Source organism: Anabrus simplex, chromosome 6 (assembly GCF_040414725.1).
Source record: "Anabrus simplex isolate iqAnaSimp1 chromosome 6, ASM4041472v1, whole genome shotgun sequence".
Lineage (NCBI taxonomy): Eukaryota > Metazoa > Arthropoda > Insecta > Orthoptera > Tettigoniidae > Anabrus > Anabrus simplex.
The window spans coordinates 172321957-172343001 of NC_090270.1; the positions used below are offsets into that span (position 1 = coordinate 172321957).

The 21045-nt window shown below is 38.0% G+C and overlaps 1 protein-coding gene across 3 annotated transcripts in view; it reads left to right on the forward strand.

Annotated features, from left to right (window-relative positions):
• Nucleotides 1–21045, forward strand: part of gig (tuberin) — a 619250-nt gene that overhangs the window by 411028 nt on the left and 187177 nt on the right. For all 3 annotated transcript variants that reach the window (XM_067150053.2, XM_067150054.2, XM_067150056.2), the window contains one exon: nt 14267–14438. In XM_067150053.2, coding sequence (XP_067006154.2) covers nt 14267–14438 — 172 coding nt within the window. The remainder of the gene's footprint in view (nt 1–14266; nt 14439–21045) is intronic.

The following is a 21045-nucleotide window of genomic DNA, read 5'->3' on the forward strand; positions in this document are numbered from 1 at the left end:
GGTTTGTACACTTCTCGAAGAATAAAGGGGTGAGCTAGGTAAAACACTGAGTTTAAATGGCCTCACGTTTGGAGGTGTGGTTGTTGGAATAATTGCCATTGTCGTTTGTACATGTAACTCATAATTGGTTCACATCATTCTAGAAAGTTTCATGTCGAGCGAGCACCGTAGGGACTGGGTTTAACCTTGAGACGCCAGCATATCATGTGATCTCCACATATTTGATCGATGAGGGTGAACGGAAAAATCAGTATTTTAGAATTCCAACTCTCCGGCCACCTGGCTGAATGAGATAACAGACTGTCACCAAAATGAACTTGAAAAATAGCCCACATCATGTAAATGACACTGGCTTTAACAGGCACATAATTAAATACTCAAAAAGCACAAAATTGATAGGGACATCTCTCCCTTGGTTGGTGAATGGTTTACTTGGCAGATTAAATCATTATTCATATATATTCACAACAATAATGTTCCAGGAATTTTCAGTTTACTGCTGTCTGTTTCTAATATTTCTTTCTTCTAACAGCTGGGACTGCTCCTTGCTTAACCTAGCATTATCAGCTTCAACTGCTGCACACAACAAACATAAATCTCCCATAGCCTGTAGATCTTGACATTCTTTACAGGTTTCCTCGGGCATATTGACCTGGGTTGCTGTATGGTGATAGGTTGGATCCTCACAATTTTCCTCGTGAATGGTATTCACTTGAACGTCTGCCCTCTGTTTTGGTTGGTGATAGACCTTTAAGTTGGTGGCGTTATGGACTGCTTTGCATGTCTTATTTAGACTTTGGATTTTATACGAATTGTTCCCAAAGACTTTGATAATTGTATATGGCCCAACAAATAACAGTGCAAATTTGGCATCGATTTTGCTGGTAGGTTCAGGTACAGTCGATTTCTTAAGTAACACAAGCTCATTTAATTTCAAAGGTACCGAGCTCGATAGCTGCAGTCGCTTAAGTGCTGCCAGTATCCAGTAATCAGGAGATAGTGGGTTCGAGTCCCACTGTTGGCAGCCCTGAAGATGGTTTTCCATGGTTTCCCATTTTCACACCAGGCAAATGCTGGGGCTGAACCTTAATTAAGGCCACGGCCGCTTCCTTCCCATTCCTAGGCCTTTCCTATCCAATCGTTGCCCCGTAAGAGCTATCTGTGTCGGTGCGACCTAAAGCAAAAAAAAAAAAAAATAAATAAAATAAAATTCAAAGGTCTGTGAAATTTCTTGTCCTGAACTCTTCTCTGACGTCTTTCAGCGTGACTCTTTAAGCATTTGGTGGTCTGTTCTATGATCTCCTGTAGAGTAGGCTTAAAGGTACCTGGACATCGGATAATATTGTCCCACGGTCTAACAGAATATTTATTAAAATGAAGCACTGATGGAATCTGTGTTGTGGCTTCATGAACTGTACCGTTAGAACACTCCATTATTATGGGTAATACATCCACCCATTTCCACTGAGAATCACCGCAAAATATTCGGAAGAATTTAGCTAGTTCTTGCATCACCCTTTCGGCAGGTTTACTAGATGAGTGTCTGACAGAATTTAATATATGTTTAATGTCTAATTGGACCATAGCCTGTTGGAATTCAGTAGAAGTAAACTGTGAACAATGATCTGTCGGTAGTGCTTTGAGTTTGCCCATATGTGGTATGATGTTATGGGTAATACCTCGTAAAACTGACTTAGAATTGCCCTTCTGAATTGGATACAAAGTCACATACTTCGAAAATACATCAATTGTGACAATATGATGGTTACCCCTTTTAGATGTTGGGATTTGTCCAAATAAATCCATGGCGTATAGTTCTCTTGGTCCTGATGGTATGATGGGAATAGGATTCTGTTGAAGCAGGTGAGAGCTGGGTTTGACTCTCTGGCACATATCACACATTCTCACAGTATCCTTCGCAAAAATTCTGAGTCCATCCCATGTAAATGATTTTTGGATCATAGCTATTGTCTTATCTATGCCGTTGTGACCTGTAATTCAATGCACATGCCATGTGAGTTCTTCCTGCAATTTAAGAGGTACAACAGCCTTTAATTTATATTTAGCAGTGTCCACGAATTTGTATAGAATTCCATCTAAATATTGGTAGTTCCGGGCCTTCCTTCACATCTTCCTCTATCCGGGTTTACCTGATGCAAGTTTACCTTTTGTGAAGTCAATTACGGGCCTCAATTTCTGGTCACTTCTCTGGGCTGGTCTCAAATAACTGAGCCTTCGTAAAAGTCCTGCTCTTTGGGAATTAATTCAATTTGATGGATGTCCACAGTATCTGAATTTGGGTTTCGACTCAAGCAGTCGGCCAATAAGTTAATATTCCCTGAACAATGTTCCAGTTGAAGATTAAATTGTTGGACAAATAGGGTTCATCGAAATACTCTTTCAGAAGCCATAGTAGTTTTCATCATGAATGTTACGGCACAATGATCTGTCATAGTAATAATAATAATAATAATAATAAAAACCCATAGATTAATTTTTGCCAATATTTTAGCGCATACACGATCGATAACATTTTCAATTCAGCAGCAGAGTAATGCTTCTCATATTTCCATAGCTTCTGACAAAGGCTAGATAGGTCTCCTTTTCTGGATCATCAGCTTCTTCTTGATATAGAAAGCGCCAATTCCAATATTAGACGCATCCATGTGAAGGATAAATGGCCTATTAAAGTCTGGGTATCCCAATTTTATGTTGTTTGTGAGCATTTCCTTAGTCTTCTGAAAAGCTTGGTCACATTCCGAATTCCATTGCCATCGGTTCCCTTTCATAAGTAGTTCTTGAAGATGTTTGAGTATATTGCAGACGGTGGTTCGCAAAGAACTGGCACATACCTAAGAACTGTCTCACTTGCTTTACTCTGATTGGTTTGGGAAATTTACTAATTGCTTCAGTTTTCACTGGATTGGGTTTTACTCCACTGCCGTCAATAATATGTCCTAAAACTAAGATCTCAGATTTGCAGAAGTGGAATTTAGCCAGAACAATGTGGAAACCTGCTCGTGAAAGATTACTCAACAGTTTCTCCAGTTTAACCATGTGTTCTAGGGTTTTAGTTGCTGGCAGTAAATCATCAATATATCACGTGGTAAAGCTTTTAACTTCTTCAGTGAGACAACGATCAAGGGCTCTGATGCGTCCATGCTGGCATTACGTAAACCAAAAGGCAATCTGCAGAAAATATAGGTCTGCTGATCATACATGATCCCAGTAAACAATCTTGATTTTTCTTCCAAGGGAATATGATGGTAGGATCATGTAAAATCGACCGATGAGAAATATTTCATGCCCTTGAATTTCCTGATGATATCTTTGATAGTTGGAGCCTGGTCGTTCTCGGGTATCAATTTCTCATTCGCTGTCCGAATGTCCAAACATACTCGGAGTGAACTATCAGGTTTTGAAACGAGCTCTAAATGGTTAATAAACAGTGTTCTGGCCTTCATGACAATACCATCTTTCTCCATCTCTTCTGTGATTTTTCCTACCCTAGAATGAAATTTCTCAGGTATCGGGTAAGCCTTTTTCTTGAACGGGAGCCAATCCATTACTAGTAATGAGTATTTAAAGACTGGGATCATGACTGGCTTTGAATCAAACAGATGTTTGTGCTATCGCAGTAAATCTTGGATTTGAGCTTTCCTAGGGCTTCCTTAGCTTTCATATTGATTAAATCAAATGGATGTGCACTCCTTTTTGCCCTCTTCTAATATCTCATCCATGGCCATGTGAATCTCTTCTATGACCTCTTGATCTTCTGGTTCCCTCAGAGATAAGGCGTGCCGAGCTTGATAGCTGCAGTCGCTTAAGTGCGGCCAGTATCCAGTATTTGGGAGATAGTGGGTTCAAACCACACTGTCAGCAGCCCAGAAGATGGTTTTCCGTGGTTTCCCATTTTCACACCAGGCAAATGCTGGGGCTCCACCCTAATTAAGACCACAGCCGCTTCCTTCCCATTCCTAGCTCTTTCCTGTCCCATTGTTGCCATAAGACCTATCTGTGTCGGTGCAACATAAAGCAACTTGTAAAAAAAAAAAGATAAGGCGTCATGTTCGATGTGAAAAGTGCACGGATCATCTACTCCATATGAATTGAATGAAGCAACCTCAGAAAGACCAGCTTTCTTGAAATGAATTTGGTTAGCATTCATATCAGTAGTAGCCTGATAAGACAGCAAAAAGTCAGCTCCAAGAATGATACTGAATTTTATCTGGGACATGGCCAAAAATAACTGAAAATTTAGTATTTCTAATTTCAGCTTCCAAAAATATTTGCTGCTAACATGACCATTTTATCAGGAATGACACTAATTTTAACATGTGGCACTGGAATAATTGGAATTTCATTTCTGTCTGAAAGGTCATTCAGGAATGGTGTCGCAATCACGCTAATAGTCGATCCAGTAGACATTAAACACTTTATATTGATATCACAAATATGGGCCAAAATTACAGGTAATATGGTTGATGTTCCAGAATTTAGTTGCTCCTTTTTCTTCTAAAAGATCATCTGACTTTGTCATCCACGAGTCAGTTTGTACTACGATCCATTCTTGATATTCATTACTGCTGGAATTCCTAGGTTTGAGACTATCTCCAACTAGTTCATACTGTTTTTTTTTTTTTAATGGCGCCTTGATCATATCCATTGCTAGTCTGACTGTTGTCTTGTTCTCTTCTTCGCTTCTCTTGATATTGTAGACTCTCGGCACCTATAATGTCAGGGTTAGTGTTTTGATTTTGTATGGCACGTTGCCATCTTTCTTTTTCTTGCGCTGCGTTCTGAATATCCTTTAGGTACCTCTGCTTTTCTTCATCACGCCGGTCTCTCCTCTCCCTTGGTTGATGGAAGTCCTGACCTCTTTTCCACTCTTGTCTGTAGTTTGTGTATGGGCTCCTTCAATTAATCCTTCTGGAATATTCCCAGTCTCTAGAATTCCTTTGTCTGGAGACTGGTGAATGGTCTCTGGGTACTTATCTCACTTCTTGATTGCTTCTCCAGATTCTTCTATGATTCTCAGGATTTTCCGAGCGGTGGATTCTCTTCTCCTCCTCTCTGGTTGTCGTGATCTATTGAACTTGATGATCTTGACTTCTGACATTCCTGACAGGCTCTTTGGATGTCATATCGAGTTGCCTTAGGATCAACTCGTCCTGGATTGCAGATTGGATATTTGAGGCAATTACAATATAATTATTAAATTAATGTAGTAATGGTCCACCTTTCAATACTATAATAAATATAATTTAACATATAATTGAAAGGTGGACCATTACTACATTCATTTAATAATTATACTGTAATTACAATTCAATACGGATCAGAACTATGAAGTTTATAACCTATGATTCGAGGCAGTCATAATTTGCATGGCTAGTGCATTTTAAGTGGTATATTCCAAGCTGTCAGTGGAGAGGTTAGACATTAGTAGACAAATAAGTTTGAGTGGTGTCATGAAAAGTAGGAACAATCACAATATGAAGATAAAGTTGGAATTCAAGAGGGCATATTGGGGCAAATATTCGTGTATAGGAAGGGGAATTAGGGATTGGAGTAACTTACCAAGGGAGCTGTTCAATAAATATCCAATTTCTTTCGAACCATTTAAGAAAAGGCTAGGAAAACAACAGATAGGGAATTGGCCACCTGGGTGACTGCTCTAAATGCAGATTACTAGTGATTGATTGATTGATTGATTGATTGATTGATTGATTGATTGACTGATTGATTGATTGATTGATTGATTGATTGATTGATTGATTGATTTGATGTTAAATCTAAGACACGTCATTCGTAAGGGTATGGAATTCAGTGTTCCGGTGTACCTGTGCTTTGTTTTTACTACCAAAGGGCCTTTGATACATCAATGAAACCATCTCTCAAAAATTTTGGATGATATGGGTTTGCCACTGCATCCAGTTTGTCTCCTCGAGTCTCTATATAAGGAAAATACAGCCACTGTGTAGATTCAAAATAAACAGTCCCTACAGTTGAATGATGGCGGGGATATATCCTATCACCACTACTTTTTAATCTCTATGGTGAATGTGCAATGAAAACTGTGCTAGGTGACTGGGATAAGTATTTTCTATTGGGGGAATACAAAATCAACAACTTGAGATTTGCTGATGACACCACCTTGATAGCATCATCTGAAGAGGAGTTGAGATAGCTGATCGAGAGAGTGGGGAAAAAAACAGGCCTAGAAATTGCATTACGTCTAAATCGACAGAAAACCAAGGCCATGATTGTTGATCGTAGAAACAGCAAAGTCCACATATCCAGCAGATTGGAGGATGTTGAAATTGTAAATTTTTTCTATCTAGGCTCCCTACTGTTCAATTCTGGTGGTTCCAAAGATGAAATAAAACAAAGAATCAAAATAGTAAAGGTAGTAAAGATCTGTTTAGTTCTTCAGCTTGAACCATATTGTTGTTTTCTGTATATTCCATACAGTTTGCCGATGTTTCAAATACATTGCAGTATTCTTTGTCAAGGCGACTGAAATACCCCTACTCGGCCCGAGGTAATCAGTCTCCCAGGCAGCTGTCTGGGCCCTATTCTATGACCGGATGTGCTTCCTAATGCTGACCCAGTGTGGAGGGATGTAATTACTATTGCATGTTCCTGTGGTGGTTGGTAGTGTGGTTTCTTGTCTGAATTTGAAGAGGAGAGTGTTGGGACAAACACAAACACCCAGTCCTTTAGCCAGAAAAATTAATTAGATGCAGTTAAAATCCTCGACCCGACTGGGAATGAAAACCGCAACCCTCTCAACCGAAGGCCTCAATACTGACAATTCAGCCAAGGAGTCTGACTTATGCGCACTGTATGTGAGCTCTAAAATACTATCTAAATAACCTGTAACTTTTAAATAACATTCCAGTATTCTCATAATCAAGGTGGATTTTGATAATCTAATAATGCCCAAAAATGACCTCTAGAATCACTTCAAAATAATTTAAAAATGACTCAGAAACAGTTTAATAGGACCTAAAAATTGAAGGAATTTATTCATTCTAAAAGAACATTAAATAATAATACAGTAAAACTTACTGAAAGCAGAATTGCGAGGGATCAACATTGTTTTCCGAATTAGACAAGTTTCCACATTACACAAAACATCCTTTTTTTCTGCCGTAAAATTCCATTTGCCACCACCGTTACACAAAACATAATGCAATATACTGTACAGTATTTTTAAATATTATTTAGAGCGTAACTAACCACACCTGGGAAACTGGAGTGGAAACTTAATGATGATGATGATGATGATGATTTAGAGTGTAACTGTATCTGCCTGTGCATGATGTTCAGCTGTCCAGATTGATGTACATAGTACGGCAGTACACTGATTTGTTAATTATTATTACTCTGCTTTATTATTACATATATTATGATTCACAGTATATCATTTTGACACTATCACAACAATTGTACACACTAGAAAAAATAAGGGGAACATGTTTTGTAACGTCTGGTATGTGAACGTTAATTTGGTAGATGGGGTTCCAATGGTCGTACAGCATACCTTGAGACCTTAGCTACTCAGGGTATGTCAATTCAAAGTTATACTCCATCTATAGGTGTAGCCATGCAGTAAACTGTCAAGTGACCCTTCAAAAGAAAGTGAATAGCGGTGCGTCTGTGTGTCGTCGTGAGGTACAAAGACTACTGCGGTCATTTGAGCACGTTGTATGTAAACCAGTACATCCCATGAGATACCTTAATGAGGTTCAAGTCGCAAGTGTCGTCGGTTATTCAGAGCTTGTGGAATCGCTACAATGATACAGGCCAGTTCACAAGGAGGGTTGGATGAGGTCATGGACGCATAAGAAACCCACAGGATGACCCATATCTGAGCATCTGTGCATTGCGGTGTCGTTCAGCAACTGCAGCAGACCTCAGGAGGGTCACGGGAGTCATAGTTTCTGACCAGACAGTAAGGAACAGATTAATAGAATTGTCCTTATGACCCAGATGTCCTGTTCGAGTGCCCCGTTTAACACAGCAACATCGTGCTGCTCGCCTTCTGTTTGCCTGTACCCATGTCAACTCTGGTAACTTCGCCAATGGAGAATGGAGACCCGTTTTGTTCCCAGACAAGTCCAGATTTCCCCTGACACAGCGTGAAGGACATCAATGTGTGTGGAGATGCCATGGTGAGCAGGACATGCCAAATGTTGTCCAGAAAGGCGACCGATTCGGACAAGGTTCTGTGATTGTGTGGGGTGGCATCAGTATTGATGACCGTACGGATCTTGTCGTCGTCCGTTGTAATCTTACTGCTGCAGGGTACATCGAGCAGATACTGCTACAGCATTTGTTGGTTGCTGCATACGGTATTGGCCCTGAATTCGTACTCAGGCACGACAGTGCCAGGACTCACGTAGCACGCATCACCATCATTCCAAGAATCACTGTGCAAAATAAAGAAAAGATAACATAAGCATTTTTTTAATATTATCTGCCATCTTCTCAGTTTTTGACTTGGTTGTAAATAAATTGTCAAAAAAATTCTTTCAAATGACACGATATTGACATAAAACCTTATAAAGTTACCTAAAAATGTTAAAAATAGCAAAAAGTGACCAAATATGGCTTTGTAAGTAAGCATTTCTATAATCTAGAAATCATGACAGACGTTCCTATACATGTTAGCAGTCTGTGATATATCATTTAAAAGACATGTTTTCAAAATCTGGTCCCTGCTCATAATGTAATCGAAGGCTGTAGAATTTTACGTGTATAGTGACACCTTTTAATAAAGAAAGTACCGCATTTATTCGATTAATACCCGTATACTTTTTAAAAAAATTGAGGCACTAAATTGGGTTGCGGGTTTTATTAGAGCCAATGTTGGCATTTTTTGTCAAAATCAGCCTTCCTGAAGTTAGAGTGCGGGGATTATTTGGTGGCGGGGATTATTCTCATAAATACGGTAATTTCAGTTTGTAGTCTGATGGGCCCATTCACTGGTGTTGCTCCCAGACAGTTTAACTTGCGTCAGCATCGAGAGATGGTGAGACACAGTATACCTTAGTTGAATTCAGCCCTGCCATTTTCCAGGCCTTGAAGAACTCTGAGAAACTTTACATCAGATACTGCCTATGCAGCTTCAAAGAATGTGTCTCACTCATCATCTATTACAAATATCTGGGCTATGGTCATTTCTCCACTGATTGTAGAAACCAACAAGCCTGCCTCTTATGTTCCGATGTCCATAACGTCACTGATTATCCTAAAACAAAGACTTAAGAAAGAATGAGTCGCTACGCACTTGATTACTTGGTTTGCCCTGACTTGTTCGCATTCTATGGGACTACCCTAGTCCACGATGGCCTGCGGTCATTTTGTCCGCGCGGACAATCCACTTCCTGTTTGACAGAGCCTTTAATGTATAAACTGCACGTCCCAAAACTAGAGATATGCCGCAAGAAGACAGCAAGAGAGTTGGAACACACAGTTTCCTGCCACGTCACTGAATTGTCCAGTTGACTGGAATATATTTGACATTATGAAATTCTAGAAAGATTATGGTTGAATTATTTATATATCGACAAAATTTGCACAAATCAGTCATTCTTATGCAGGAGTTACTTCTAAAGTATGAGCATAATGGGACAACAATTCTATGTCCACAAGAACCTAATGTTAGGAATAATAAAGTAATAGGTTTTGGTCAAGGCTTTCACATCTGTACCTCAAGAAATAACACGCCTCTAGAACTTTGGGTGGCTATTGTAACAAAATGTACTGAGCAAGTGACCATATGGTTAGGGGCACGTAGCTGTCAGCTTGCATTTGGGAGATAGTGGGTTTGAATTCCACTGTCGGCATCCCTGAAGATGATTTTTCCGTGGTTTCCCATTTTCACACCAGGCAAATGCTAGGATTGTCCGTGGCCACTTCCTTCCCGCTCCTAGCTCTTTTCTATTCCATCGTCGCCATAAGACCTAAAGCAAATTCTAATAATAATGTAACAAAATCTAAAACATATTATAATCTTAATTCAGTATAGCTCTGCTGACAGTTATTTGCACAACCTACAACCAACATGAGCTTTACATCTCTAATGTTTACTTGGACATCACTATACAGTAGATTTAAATGCCATTCAGAAAATATACTTAATATGAAGATAAAGTTAGAATTCAAGAAGACAGACTGGGGCAAATATTCATTTATAAGACGAGGAGTAACAGATTGGAATAAATTATTAAGGGAAATGTCCAATAAATTTCCAAGTTCATTGAAAATATTTAAGAAAAAGCTAGGTAAACAATTATAAATAAATGTAAATATCGATTGATACGACGATCCGTGTGGGAAAATACTGCTTATTACAGGAGAGAGAAACTCTGTGCATGGATACCGGGGAAACCTGGTTGAAGATATATGAGGGAGACTATTCCATGATGTTTACAGTGCCAATAATCTATCTGTACTTAATAGTGGAGATAAACCGACATATTCCCAGAGTTATTTAGTTTTGTGTGTGTACTTCTATGCTTTGCCATCCATATCCTTACCAATGCTTTCTGATCCTGCTTTAATAATGGTAACGTTAAAACTATAACCACTTAACAGTTTGGATTACGTAAATGAAAGAATAATAATAAGTTTATGAACACAGAAAAAACAGTAAAATAAACTTAGGTTCGAACGAAGCAATGCACTACAAAACGTGACAACGTGAAACATGACAACTAGAGAAAAGACATGGAAAGCGGCATTCGAGCCCTGTGAGGTGATGGAACATAGCCTTTGTGAAGGAAGAAAACGTAGAGATCAATGATCTGCCCTTGAATAACACACATTTATTTTAAAAAGGAAACAAAGAAAAACTCGTAATAGAAAGAACAAACCAAAACTTAAGGATATTTATAAAGTAAATTTAAATGTTAACTGCGTCTGCAGACATGTGCAATGTACAATGGAAATTTTAATCAAAGCATTAAAAGTATCCAACGATACATGACGATTTAAATGAGGTCTAATCTCAATCTACACAAGATAGAAAAAGGGTCCTAATACAGACGCACAGAAAACTTGGATCACTACCTAAAACTCTTCCAGTAATGAGCATAGATTTTGCGCACGTGTTAGGTGATACAAAACTACAGGAGGCAAACCCGAGGAATAAGTTAATTACATTATTGGTTACAAAGGTTAAAAAAAAAAAAAAAAAAAAAGCCTCCGAAACAAAATGTACACAATCTTAACTGAAAAGCTAAGTCATTATGATAATTTTAGCGGTGAACTTGAATCTCGAATAAACTCCTACGCAAGAAAAGAAATAATTATATTTAAATTATATTAATGCCCGAAATAAAAGAAGAAACAGTGCTTACGCCAAGACCAGGTATCCCATGACGGGACCGCTCTCTAGGATGGTCAAAAATTAAAGACGCAGAGACTTCCTCGCTCCCACCGAAGGAGCTGGTAAGATTGAGAAACAGAAAAATGGTGCAACCATCAAAAGAACCTATCAGAATCCGGGCTTCACCCTCGACTTTCACATTCACCAAATACATTAACTCTTATTTTCTCCAATCAAAAGTATCTTCTTTCTTGCTGACCAATATTCGAGAAAATTCTTTTACACAACAGGAAATGCGCTTCCAGAATAGCACGTGCAGGTACATGCTGTTTCACAATTTTGATAAACGAAAATATTAAAATTCACAGATAAATGATAATTTTGATACAAAAAAAGGAGTTTCTAAAACAGAATTCTTCCGGGTTCAAAGGTTCAAACAAGATAATATCTTATACAACACTCAAAAAAAGAAAAACAATAAATTAGAAATTTCCATTGATTACCCCTGCTGTCTTAATACTACCACATCCTCCACCAAACAAACTCGAGCTATGCTCAAAAACAGACATACATTTCACATTAATTGGAGGTTTTGCCACACGCCATACAATTTTAATGCCATTCACTGTAGGAACTTCAATATATATCCACTTCCTTTTCTTTTGGGTGTCGCTGATTTAGGTAGCTGTCGACACCGGCCGTCTGCCAACAGACTTCCCATACACTTTCAGTCCGACCACATGAGTCAGGAACATTCTGTCAACTTCGATCCCAGTATTGGACCATTGCAACAAAATTGTGTAGTGCAACATCCAGACAGGCACCGAAGTATGTCCGCCAGATGGACCGAAAATTTTGCAGCAACTGCAACACAAACAGATACGCAGGAGAAAAGGGGAATCGATCAGGTAAGGCCAGCGTCTAACAGTTCTGAAGGATTTTGACGGGAAAAAAAAACAGTGATATCTAAGGGTGTTTATTTATTTGTTACAATAATTAAACGAGCATCACCCAACCGGTGGCTCAATAATTCCTCAATTGAGAGACTTACTCTCACACTTGGAATTGCAATTTCGAGGAAGTTGGGAAATGGCTCAGCAAATGGTTTGTCGCACTGGCAAAAGACAAGCAGTTTTTCTGGCATAGTATTCATAACTTCCCTGAAAGATGGGTGAAGTGTATAGAAGGCGATGGACAATATTTTGAATGAACAAAAAATGAATTTTCCTTGAAAATTACGTGTTTTCATTACCACAAAAACTGGCAAAAACATGTGCATACACCTGGTATAATAGTCCATACTCATAGCTTCTCCACTTTTCTCTCTCACTTGGTGATATTAGCTATCTTCTGCTCCTTTAAACCATGCTGTAGGATTTGGCATCATGACAACTCAGTAATACCAGTATCTCGGGTTATTCATTTCAAGCTTGCATCTTACTTTAGGCACTGACCTATCTGTGTCTGCGACGTAAAGCAACTATCAGAACTTTAGGCACTGCTTATTTGCAATCACAGATACTGCAAATTTGTGAGGTGAACTGTTACTGTGAGTAAGGTTGGCAGTTAACTCGCTTCCTCATCTGAACGCTTTGACTCACCTTATGATGCACCCAATGCTTGACGAAGCTGTACACAACACTCTTATGCACTGCAGTCATGGGGAATGACTACCTTGAGTTGCCTGTGTTGTTCATCTTTGGTTACTTGCATTGTACACCATGTGACTATCATTCAGAGTCTAGATCTGTGAGGTCATATCCCATCTGGTGGTAATGTAACAAACTGCATATCGTATACTTTTAAACTACTACTACTACTGCTGCTGCTGCTGCTGCTGCTGCTACTACCATTTTTTCTTCTTCGTAACATCATTTTGCAGCTTCAGGGTCTGTTTTTTAGATTGCAGAATGCCATTCTTGTCTATGAATTACATCAGCCGAGCGTAAGTTGCATTGTAGAAGAAACTTAACCCATCCGCTTACCTTATAAACATCAGTTCTGGATCTTTAAATTACCATTTAAATGCTGGTGTTTATAAGTTCCATGCAAGACTGTGCTTAAATGATAATATCACTGCAACTACTGGCTCAAACATTGTCAAACTTTCATAGAAATACTCAAAAATAATCATTTCAATTGAATGTGCTACATTACAGTGAAAAAAAAACTAAGCGCTATAAACTCACCTAGTAATTCTTACGGTGCGTTGGAACATTTACGTTCGTAATAATTACATCTCCTTCTTGACTCATATTACTACCACTAACTTCACTAAGCACAGAGAACGTATCCACATCACTAGATTCACAGGTAGAACTTTCCAATTTATTATAATCTTCTTCACAATCACTATTCAGTTAAATATCCACGACTTCTCGCTTGGTAATAGCCTCGCACATGCTCATCTTTACTCACTGAACACCCGTGACATCAGCTATCTTCAATTTATGCGGTTAATACCCTAAACATGACTCAAATACAGCGGAAGAGACTTCTTTCAGATATAAAGAATGATTGTAATGCCATCTGTTGAGTTAACGTACTATCTTCGCTTTACTATCGATAAAGCAGGACACTGCATTACCCCGTCAATTCGACAGTTAGGTAAGCCGGTCAAGACTCGCGCATCCCGTTGATTCGACGGTTAGGTAAGCCAGTGGTTTAATTGTATTCTGCCATCCTTGTTTAGGTTTTCTATGTGGACATGAGTTGTTGACTTCGTAATTTGATTTTGTACTGGCAGCAGTTTCCTGGTTTGTTTGGGGTTTTTATCCTGATCAGTATGAAATCCATTTACTGCCTGTTTGTGTCATTTCTTATCAGATTTTTAGTATTGACACATTTTTGGGAGATAAAGTACAGTTGTCATGACTTTGTTGTGGAGGTGGTGTGAATGAAATTAATTGAGAATATCTGTTTTAGGCAATCTTGGACCAGCACTTTGAGCAAGGGGTGGAGATGGCTGCTCGTATTGCTAGTGGTACTGCTCCTATCTGTATCCCAGGTTCTCCTTGTCCATCTAGACAAGATTCTCAAGATAATATTGATGTTGATGAGCAGGATCTAGATGATGGTGTCATGGTGGACTTGGAAGGTAAATATTGATTTTATTATAGTGTATGAAGACTGAATAGAAAGCCATAGTAATGAGTGGAAAGAGAAGCTGTATTAGTCAGTTTGATATGTGCAATACTGTATTTGTTTGACAGGTTGTGAGGAAAGAAAAACCCATATTTTTATTAAGGATCTTCGTGTAAAACTCACGATCTCATGAAATACCAAAGTTTAACTTATCTTTGATTTTTCTTTTGTTTTGTAGTTACTGACTGTGGTAAGCAGTGCTACTACTGTAGTTTGTATAATGGTGGTGGCAATTGATGTTGTTAGAAGGAGAAGGGTTATGCAAGAGATCCTTTTGTATCTATTGTTTTATTTACAACAGTACTGGGTAATGCATCTTGCTGATCTTCTTTCTTCCCAGCACACAATTATTCATGACTTCTCCTTCGTCCGTCTTCTTCTTCTTCTTGTTATTCTTCTTCTAAACCACTTGCTTATTGGAAACTTGCAGATCCACATCTTCCAACAAAATCGTGTCTACTGATATTCAGATTTATTCTTATGAGACCAAACCTCGTATTTAAAGATAAAAATTTCATAATGTTCCGTATTGAACTGTATCACAATTAAATTGAAATAACAAATAATGTAGTTCAACCTATTCAATACAAGTTAATAAGAAATGTAATGTTACATTCCTATTTAATTATAAGCGGAAGTGGTACCGATTTCAACCCCAATCTGGGTCATCATCAGCTGAACAAAATGCAAAAACAATGCATTGCATAGGTAAATAAAAAATTAAAGAATGAGTCTTTCACAAAAACAGTTGAAGAAGCAATATAAGATAATGGGGATTGGCACTGTGCGATTTTAAATCTTAAAATCTACAAGAAGTAGGAGGTCAGTCACTTATATGAAGTAAGGCGCAATCTTCTGAATAGTAGCACAACACATGCAAAGTTCAGCACTGTGTCTCAAAATGTTTACGAGAAGAGGTGAACAGTTAAAAAATACAACATGAGAATTTCTGTTAGAACCAAGAACAGAAATCTTGATCTATTACACAGCTCTAAATCACTAAATAAATCTAATGTTTTTTTCTAAATCTGGAGTATACAGATTCAAATGTAACAAATGCAGCTCCTCGTACATCGGACGAACTGGCCACAACTTTAACATCAGATACTCCGAACATATCAATGCCATTAAATACAACAGATTCTCTGCTATAGGACAACACATACAAGACTCCAAGCATAATTTCTCCAATATTGAAAAAGACATTAAAATACTTAAAATCATTAACAAAGGCCCCCTCCTAAACACTACTGAAAATTGTTTTATTCACCTTGACCAATACTTCAACCCTAATTTCAATTTAAACGACATTTCTGAAAAACCCAATATCCTATTTGAGTTCCTAATTCTTCTTCTCAAAAATTCTAAATTTCTAAACCCAATTCAATTTTCCATGCCTTACACAGTTCCTACCCACGTTTTCTACCTCCAATAACCCACCCTCCTAACCCACCCTAAACTACCCCTCCTTTATTTCCCTATCTTACCTTCCAATCCTTTTAATCTTATCTACTAATCCTCTTCCTTTATTAACTTATCCTATCTTTTCTTTTCACCTCTCCTCTCTCGAAAAGAAAAAAAAACACCCTACTTTCCGAATTGAACTGTATGCTAGTATACTATAGTGCCACCTGCGTTTTGGGTCTTTACATTCAAATTTACACTCATGCCGTGCGCTGCCTTGGACTACCTCAGTTACGACCTAAATTCTTATCTTCAAGAGGTAGTGCACTGTGCATATACATTTTTCATTTGTTTCCAGTATTGCGCTTTTTACCATTTTTCTCTTCACAATTGTTTTTATGTCAACTGTTCTAAAGAATCTACAAGATCCTAGTTGCATACTTCAATTATATTAAATTGTATTTTATATATATACATTTTCGCAACCGAAACAATTACAGACTGGATCATTAAGCTATTCACCGAGTTCCGTCGGCATTTGAAAGCACAGTGCTGGACATTGAGTATGTTGCGCTTATCTTCAGGAGCTAGCAATTTACTTCAATCAAGCGACTCATCTTCAACTTCTACACAATTTTGGGACTTCATATTTATTAAATTGTGTTGTGACTTTGCGCCTGATAGTATATGCAGGCTGGCTCACTTAACTGTTCACCTCTTCTCATGAACATTTTGAGACACAGTGCCGAACTTTGCGTGTATTGTGCTACTATTCAGAAGATTGCGCCTTACTTCATATAAGTGACTGACCTCCTACTTCTTCTAGATTTTACGATTTAAAATCGCACAGTGCCAATCCCCATTATCTTATATTGCTTCTTCAACTGAATTTGTGAAAGACTCATTCTTTAATTTCTTATTTACCTGTGCATTGTTTTTGCATTTTATTCGGCTGATGAAGACCCAGATTTGGGTTGAAACCGGTACCGCTTCCGCTTATAATTAAATAGGAATGTAACACTACATTTCTTATTAACTTGTATTGAATAGGTTGAACTACGTTATTTGCTATTTCAATTTAACCAAGCCCCATAGGTTAGCATCGTCCTGAATGCTAATGCTTGCACAAAAGAAATTCTTTCAATTGGACTTAACTTGCAGTGAAACTTTATATTCTGATGAGTTAAGATATGCTAGATCTTACAATGATCATTTTGCCACCATCAACAAAAGTGACACATTCCGAAAATACCCTTGAGCTACTAGCTCTGATAGATGTGAGTTTATCCAGTCATAATGAAACTCATCTTTGGTGGATGAAAGCAAATAAGATGTGTTCATTCAACCTCTGCCATACTTATTTTCGATGTTGAAGAAGGTGACAAAGGAAATCCATCCATTCAGTGTTGTAAATATATTACAGGCTAGATAAAGACGTACATTTCGCAATAGCATTGAAGCAGGTGTCTTGGAATAAAATTATTATAATTTGAACAGTTTAAAGATATTAACATTAAAAGTCCCATCTTTACAATACTTATTGTTGACAATACAAGCTAAATATGTCATATATTACTTGTAATGTATTGTAATTTAGCAGAAGAAAATGCCTGCAAATGAATGTTAAATTGGCAATGTTGCAAGTAATATATCTGAAAAGTCATACGACAGCTGTACCAGCTATGTACCATCTCTGATGAAATACTTGAAAAGATCAGACGTTTTATAGAACTAAAATGGAGAAACTTGTAACAAACTGTATTCGCATAGAGTAGGTCTGGCAGATACATAAAAGTAACCTTCCCTTGTCAGTAATAAAAATATAAAGTTGTTTTAGATTTTGTAGAAATATAAAAATTACAGAAGACATCTCATGTGACAGGCAACTCTAAGACCAAATTCATCCATGAAAAAGAATGTCTTACAGAAACTTTGTGAAGCTCAAGGCAAGGGATCAGTAATACATTGTTGGCACTTATAGGTCTGGATACAGATAATTTCAAAGCATTTAGATTTCAGGAACTTCAGTGTCCAGTACAGAATCTTTTAAGCACCAAAATGGAATTTCATCACAAAGAATAACACAAGTTGTCACGGTCCAGAATGTGTATTATGAAGTTAAATACCTAGAAATAGCAATTCTATTTGTGCAGGAAATACTGTTTTTCTCTGAATCCAAGACGGGTCTGAATGCAAGACTAACCCCACTTTCTCCTTCAAAAAAATTAAATCAAGCCTAAAAAAGTGCTTTGTAAAATCACCTGAACTCCGTTCTTCTACAGTAGCATCTTTGTCTTCGCGCTAACCTGGAACGTTGGCTTAAGCTATGTCGTATTTTCTTGCGGCTGTACAATTATTCTTTATTTCCGCAAGTTTCATCACCATTCAATTAAAATTGGCATCATTATATTGAAGAGAACCAATTGAAAATTTGCCAGCAATACTTGTTCCACGTCTCTACAATACGACGATCCATCAGGAAAATATTCCTGCTGTCTATAAAACTGTTACTGTTACTAAGAGTTTGATACAACCGGCTGCCGCTAGACACACGTCTCATTTGCCAACTTTGGCCGACTTCACTAGCTAGCGACGTATAATGAAGATGGGGATGTTGAAGGTCGAGTTTATTGTGCCATGGTATGGCCATTCCGCTCTTGCGTTTTTCATGCACATACCTCGCAATTTAATCTTAGATTTCTTTAATTGTCCTTGTTGCAGGCCACTGTATGCATTTTTTGTACATTACCCATTTTTAAGCTATCTTTGCCTTCGCGCTAATGCGGAACATTGGTTTAAGCTGCATAATTATTCTTTATTTTTGCAAGTTTCATAACTTTTAAATTAAAATTGGCATCATAATCTCAAAGAGAACCCATTGAAAATTTGCCAGCAATACCTGTTCCACGTCTCTACAATTCAACAGATCTGTCTGTAAAGCTGTTAATTCTATTTAGAGTCAGGTACAGCAGACATGTTACAAATCTGCCACTGCGTAGCTGTGGCATTTCTAAGAATTTGAAGGCTTGCATGTTTTGATGCCATTCTGCGGATTTGAGAAACCCTTTTGTAGAGGCTAATACAGGGACATTTTTGTATCTATTCAGGGGTTGTCGCTCGCCCGGTCGCCCATGCTGTGAGCCTGTCTCCTGGGAAGTAGAATGTCGTTCTCTCTTCACTGTTTCCCAAGAACCAGTGACGTTATGCAGAGGCACTGTACAATTGGCTGCTGCAGCTAGCGATTTACCCAATAGCCCTAATAAACCTGCGGACATTGAAGGTCGAGTTTTATGTGCACGTGGAGGGTGAAGAGAAGCAGTGTGGTTACTGTGGTAGATGTCAGTGGTGTTCGTTACTGTTAGGTCACAATAATAATTATTAAATTAATGTTGTAATGATACACCTTTTCAGTACTAAAATATGCAATATTTTTTTATTACATTACTAAACTAGGGACTAGTTTCAGCCTTGGCTGGCCATCTTCAACCTTAATGTAATAAATCTAATAACTAAACAAATGTACAAACACACAATTGACATAGAAACAAATGTACAAAAATACAATTGACATTAAAATCTGGGATGAACTGTGTGTAAAATTTGAAAAATAAATTGGGCTCTAAATTCTTAGCATCTGGAGCATGCTCATCATCCACACTCTTTCTCGTATTAATATTCATAGAATTGTTAGTTTCATCACTGCTAATCATTACAATTTCAATTGCAAAATAGGAACTGGTAAATGTTGATTCTGTAGTCGGATCATCAATCACCAAATCTACTTGAGTGGTGTTAGCAGTTTGCAAGCCACTGGACGCCACTGTAAATAACCACCAGCTGATGCAGAACTGCCAGATGGTATTCCCACATTAACCAATGTAAATAAAATGAAATGTTCCTGTAGTGTTTGTTAAAATCATGCTGAAATGCTGTTGGACATTGTCAGGACGGCACATGAATGTATGCGTAAAACTGACAATTCTTTATCTGTGGCTGGTATAAATTCGCAATTCATTGTGGTGCCCATGAAGTTAACCTGAATAATTGATGGATAAAATTATATAAAATTAATGAATAGAAGGAGAGAGCAAGAGAGTGTGTTAGTCAAATGGCATTAGTTAAATGAGACTTACCTCTCATTGCAGCATGTGGTGTGTGGCCTATTGTTGTGTGCCTCATACTAACGGTTGTGAGATTCAGAGGCAAAGGAAGGGGCAGGGCAAGGAGAGAGAAAGAAGTGGGCAAAGGGTGAGGGGGTGGGGCAAGGGTAGAGGTCAGGGAAAGGAGAGGGGAGTGGAGGGGAAGGGGGGAATTAAGGTGGGGCCAAAGGATGTGGGAAAAGAGATGGCTTCTGAGGAAAGTTGCTGTGAATATAATGAAAAACTGAATTATGACTTGTTGGTTTGACGTTTCAACAATGGAAATTAGAAGGTACAATAGGATATTTGGCTTTACTGAAATGTCATTAAGATTATGATTCAGGTTAAAATATTGATCTATATGTATGAAGCAGCTTTCAGTTATGTTAAGGAGGGGTCCTTTGTTGATGATTTTGAGAATTTCCATATCTTGTTTTATGACTGTGAATTTGTGATTATAGTCATGCATATGCTATCCTACAGCTGAAAATTTATTGTACTTCAGGGCAATGACGTGTTCCGAGTACCTTATATTAAGAAAGTCACCAACATCTTTAAAACGCATGATGTAAAAGCAGTTTTCAAGCCTCATACTAACGGTTGTGAGATTCAAAGGAAAAGGAAGGGGCAGGGCAAGGAGAGAGAGAGAAGTGGGGCAAGGGGAGAGGTCAGGGAAAGGAGAGAGGAGTGGAGGGGAAGGGGGGAATTAAGGTGGGGCCAAAGGATGTGGGAAAAGAGATGGCTGCTGAGGAAAGTTGCTGTGAATATAATGAAAAACTGAATTATGACTTGTTGGTTTGATGTTTCTAAAAATGGGAATTAGAAGGTACAATAGGATATTTGGCTTTTCTGAAATGTCATTAAGATTATGATTCGGGTTAAAATATTGATCTATATGTATGAAACAGCTTTCAGTTATGTTAAGGAGGGGTCCTTTGTTGATGATTTTTAGAATTTCCATATCTTGTTTTATGTCTGTGAATTTGTGATTATAGTCATGCATATGCTATCCTACAG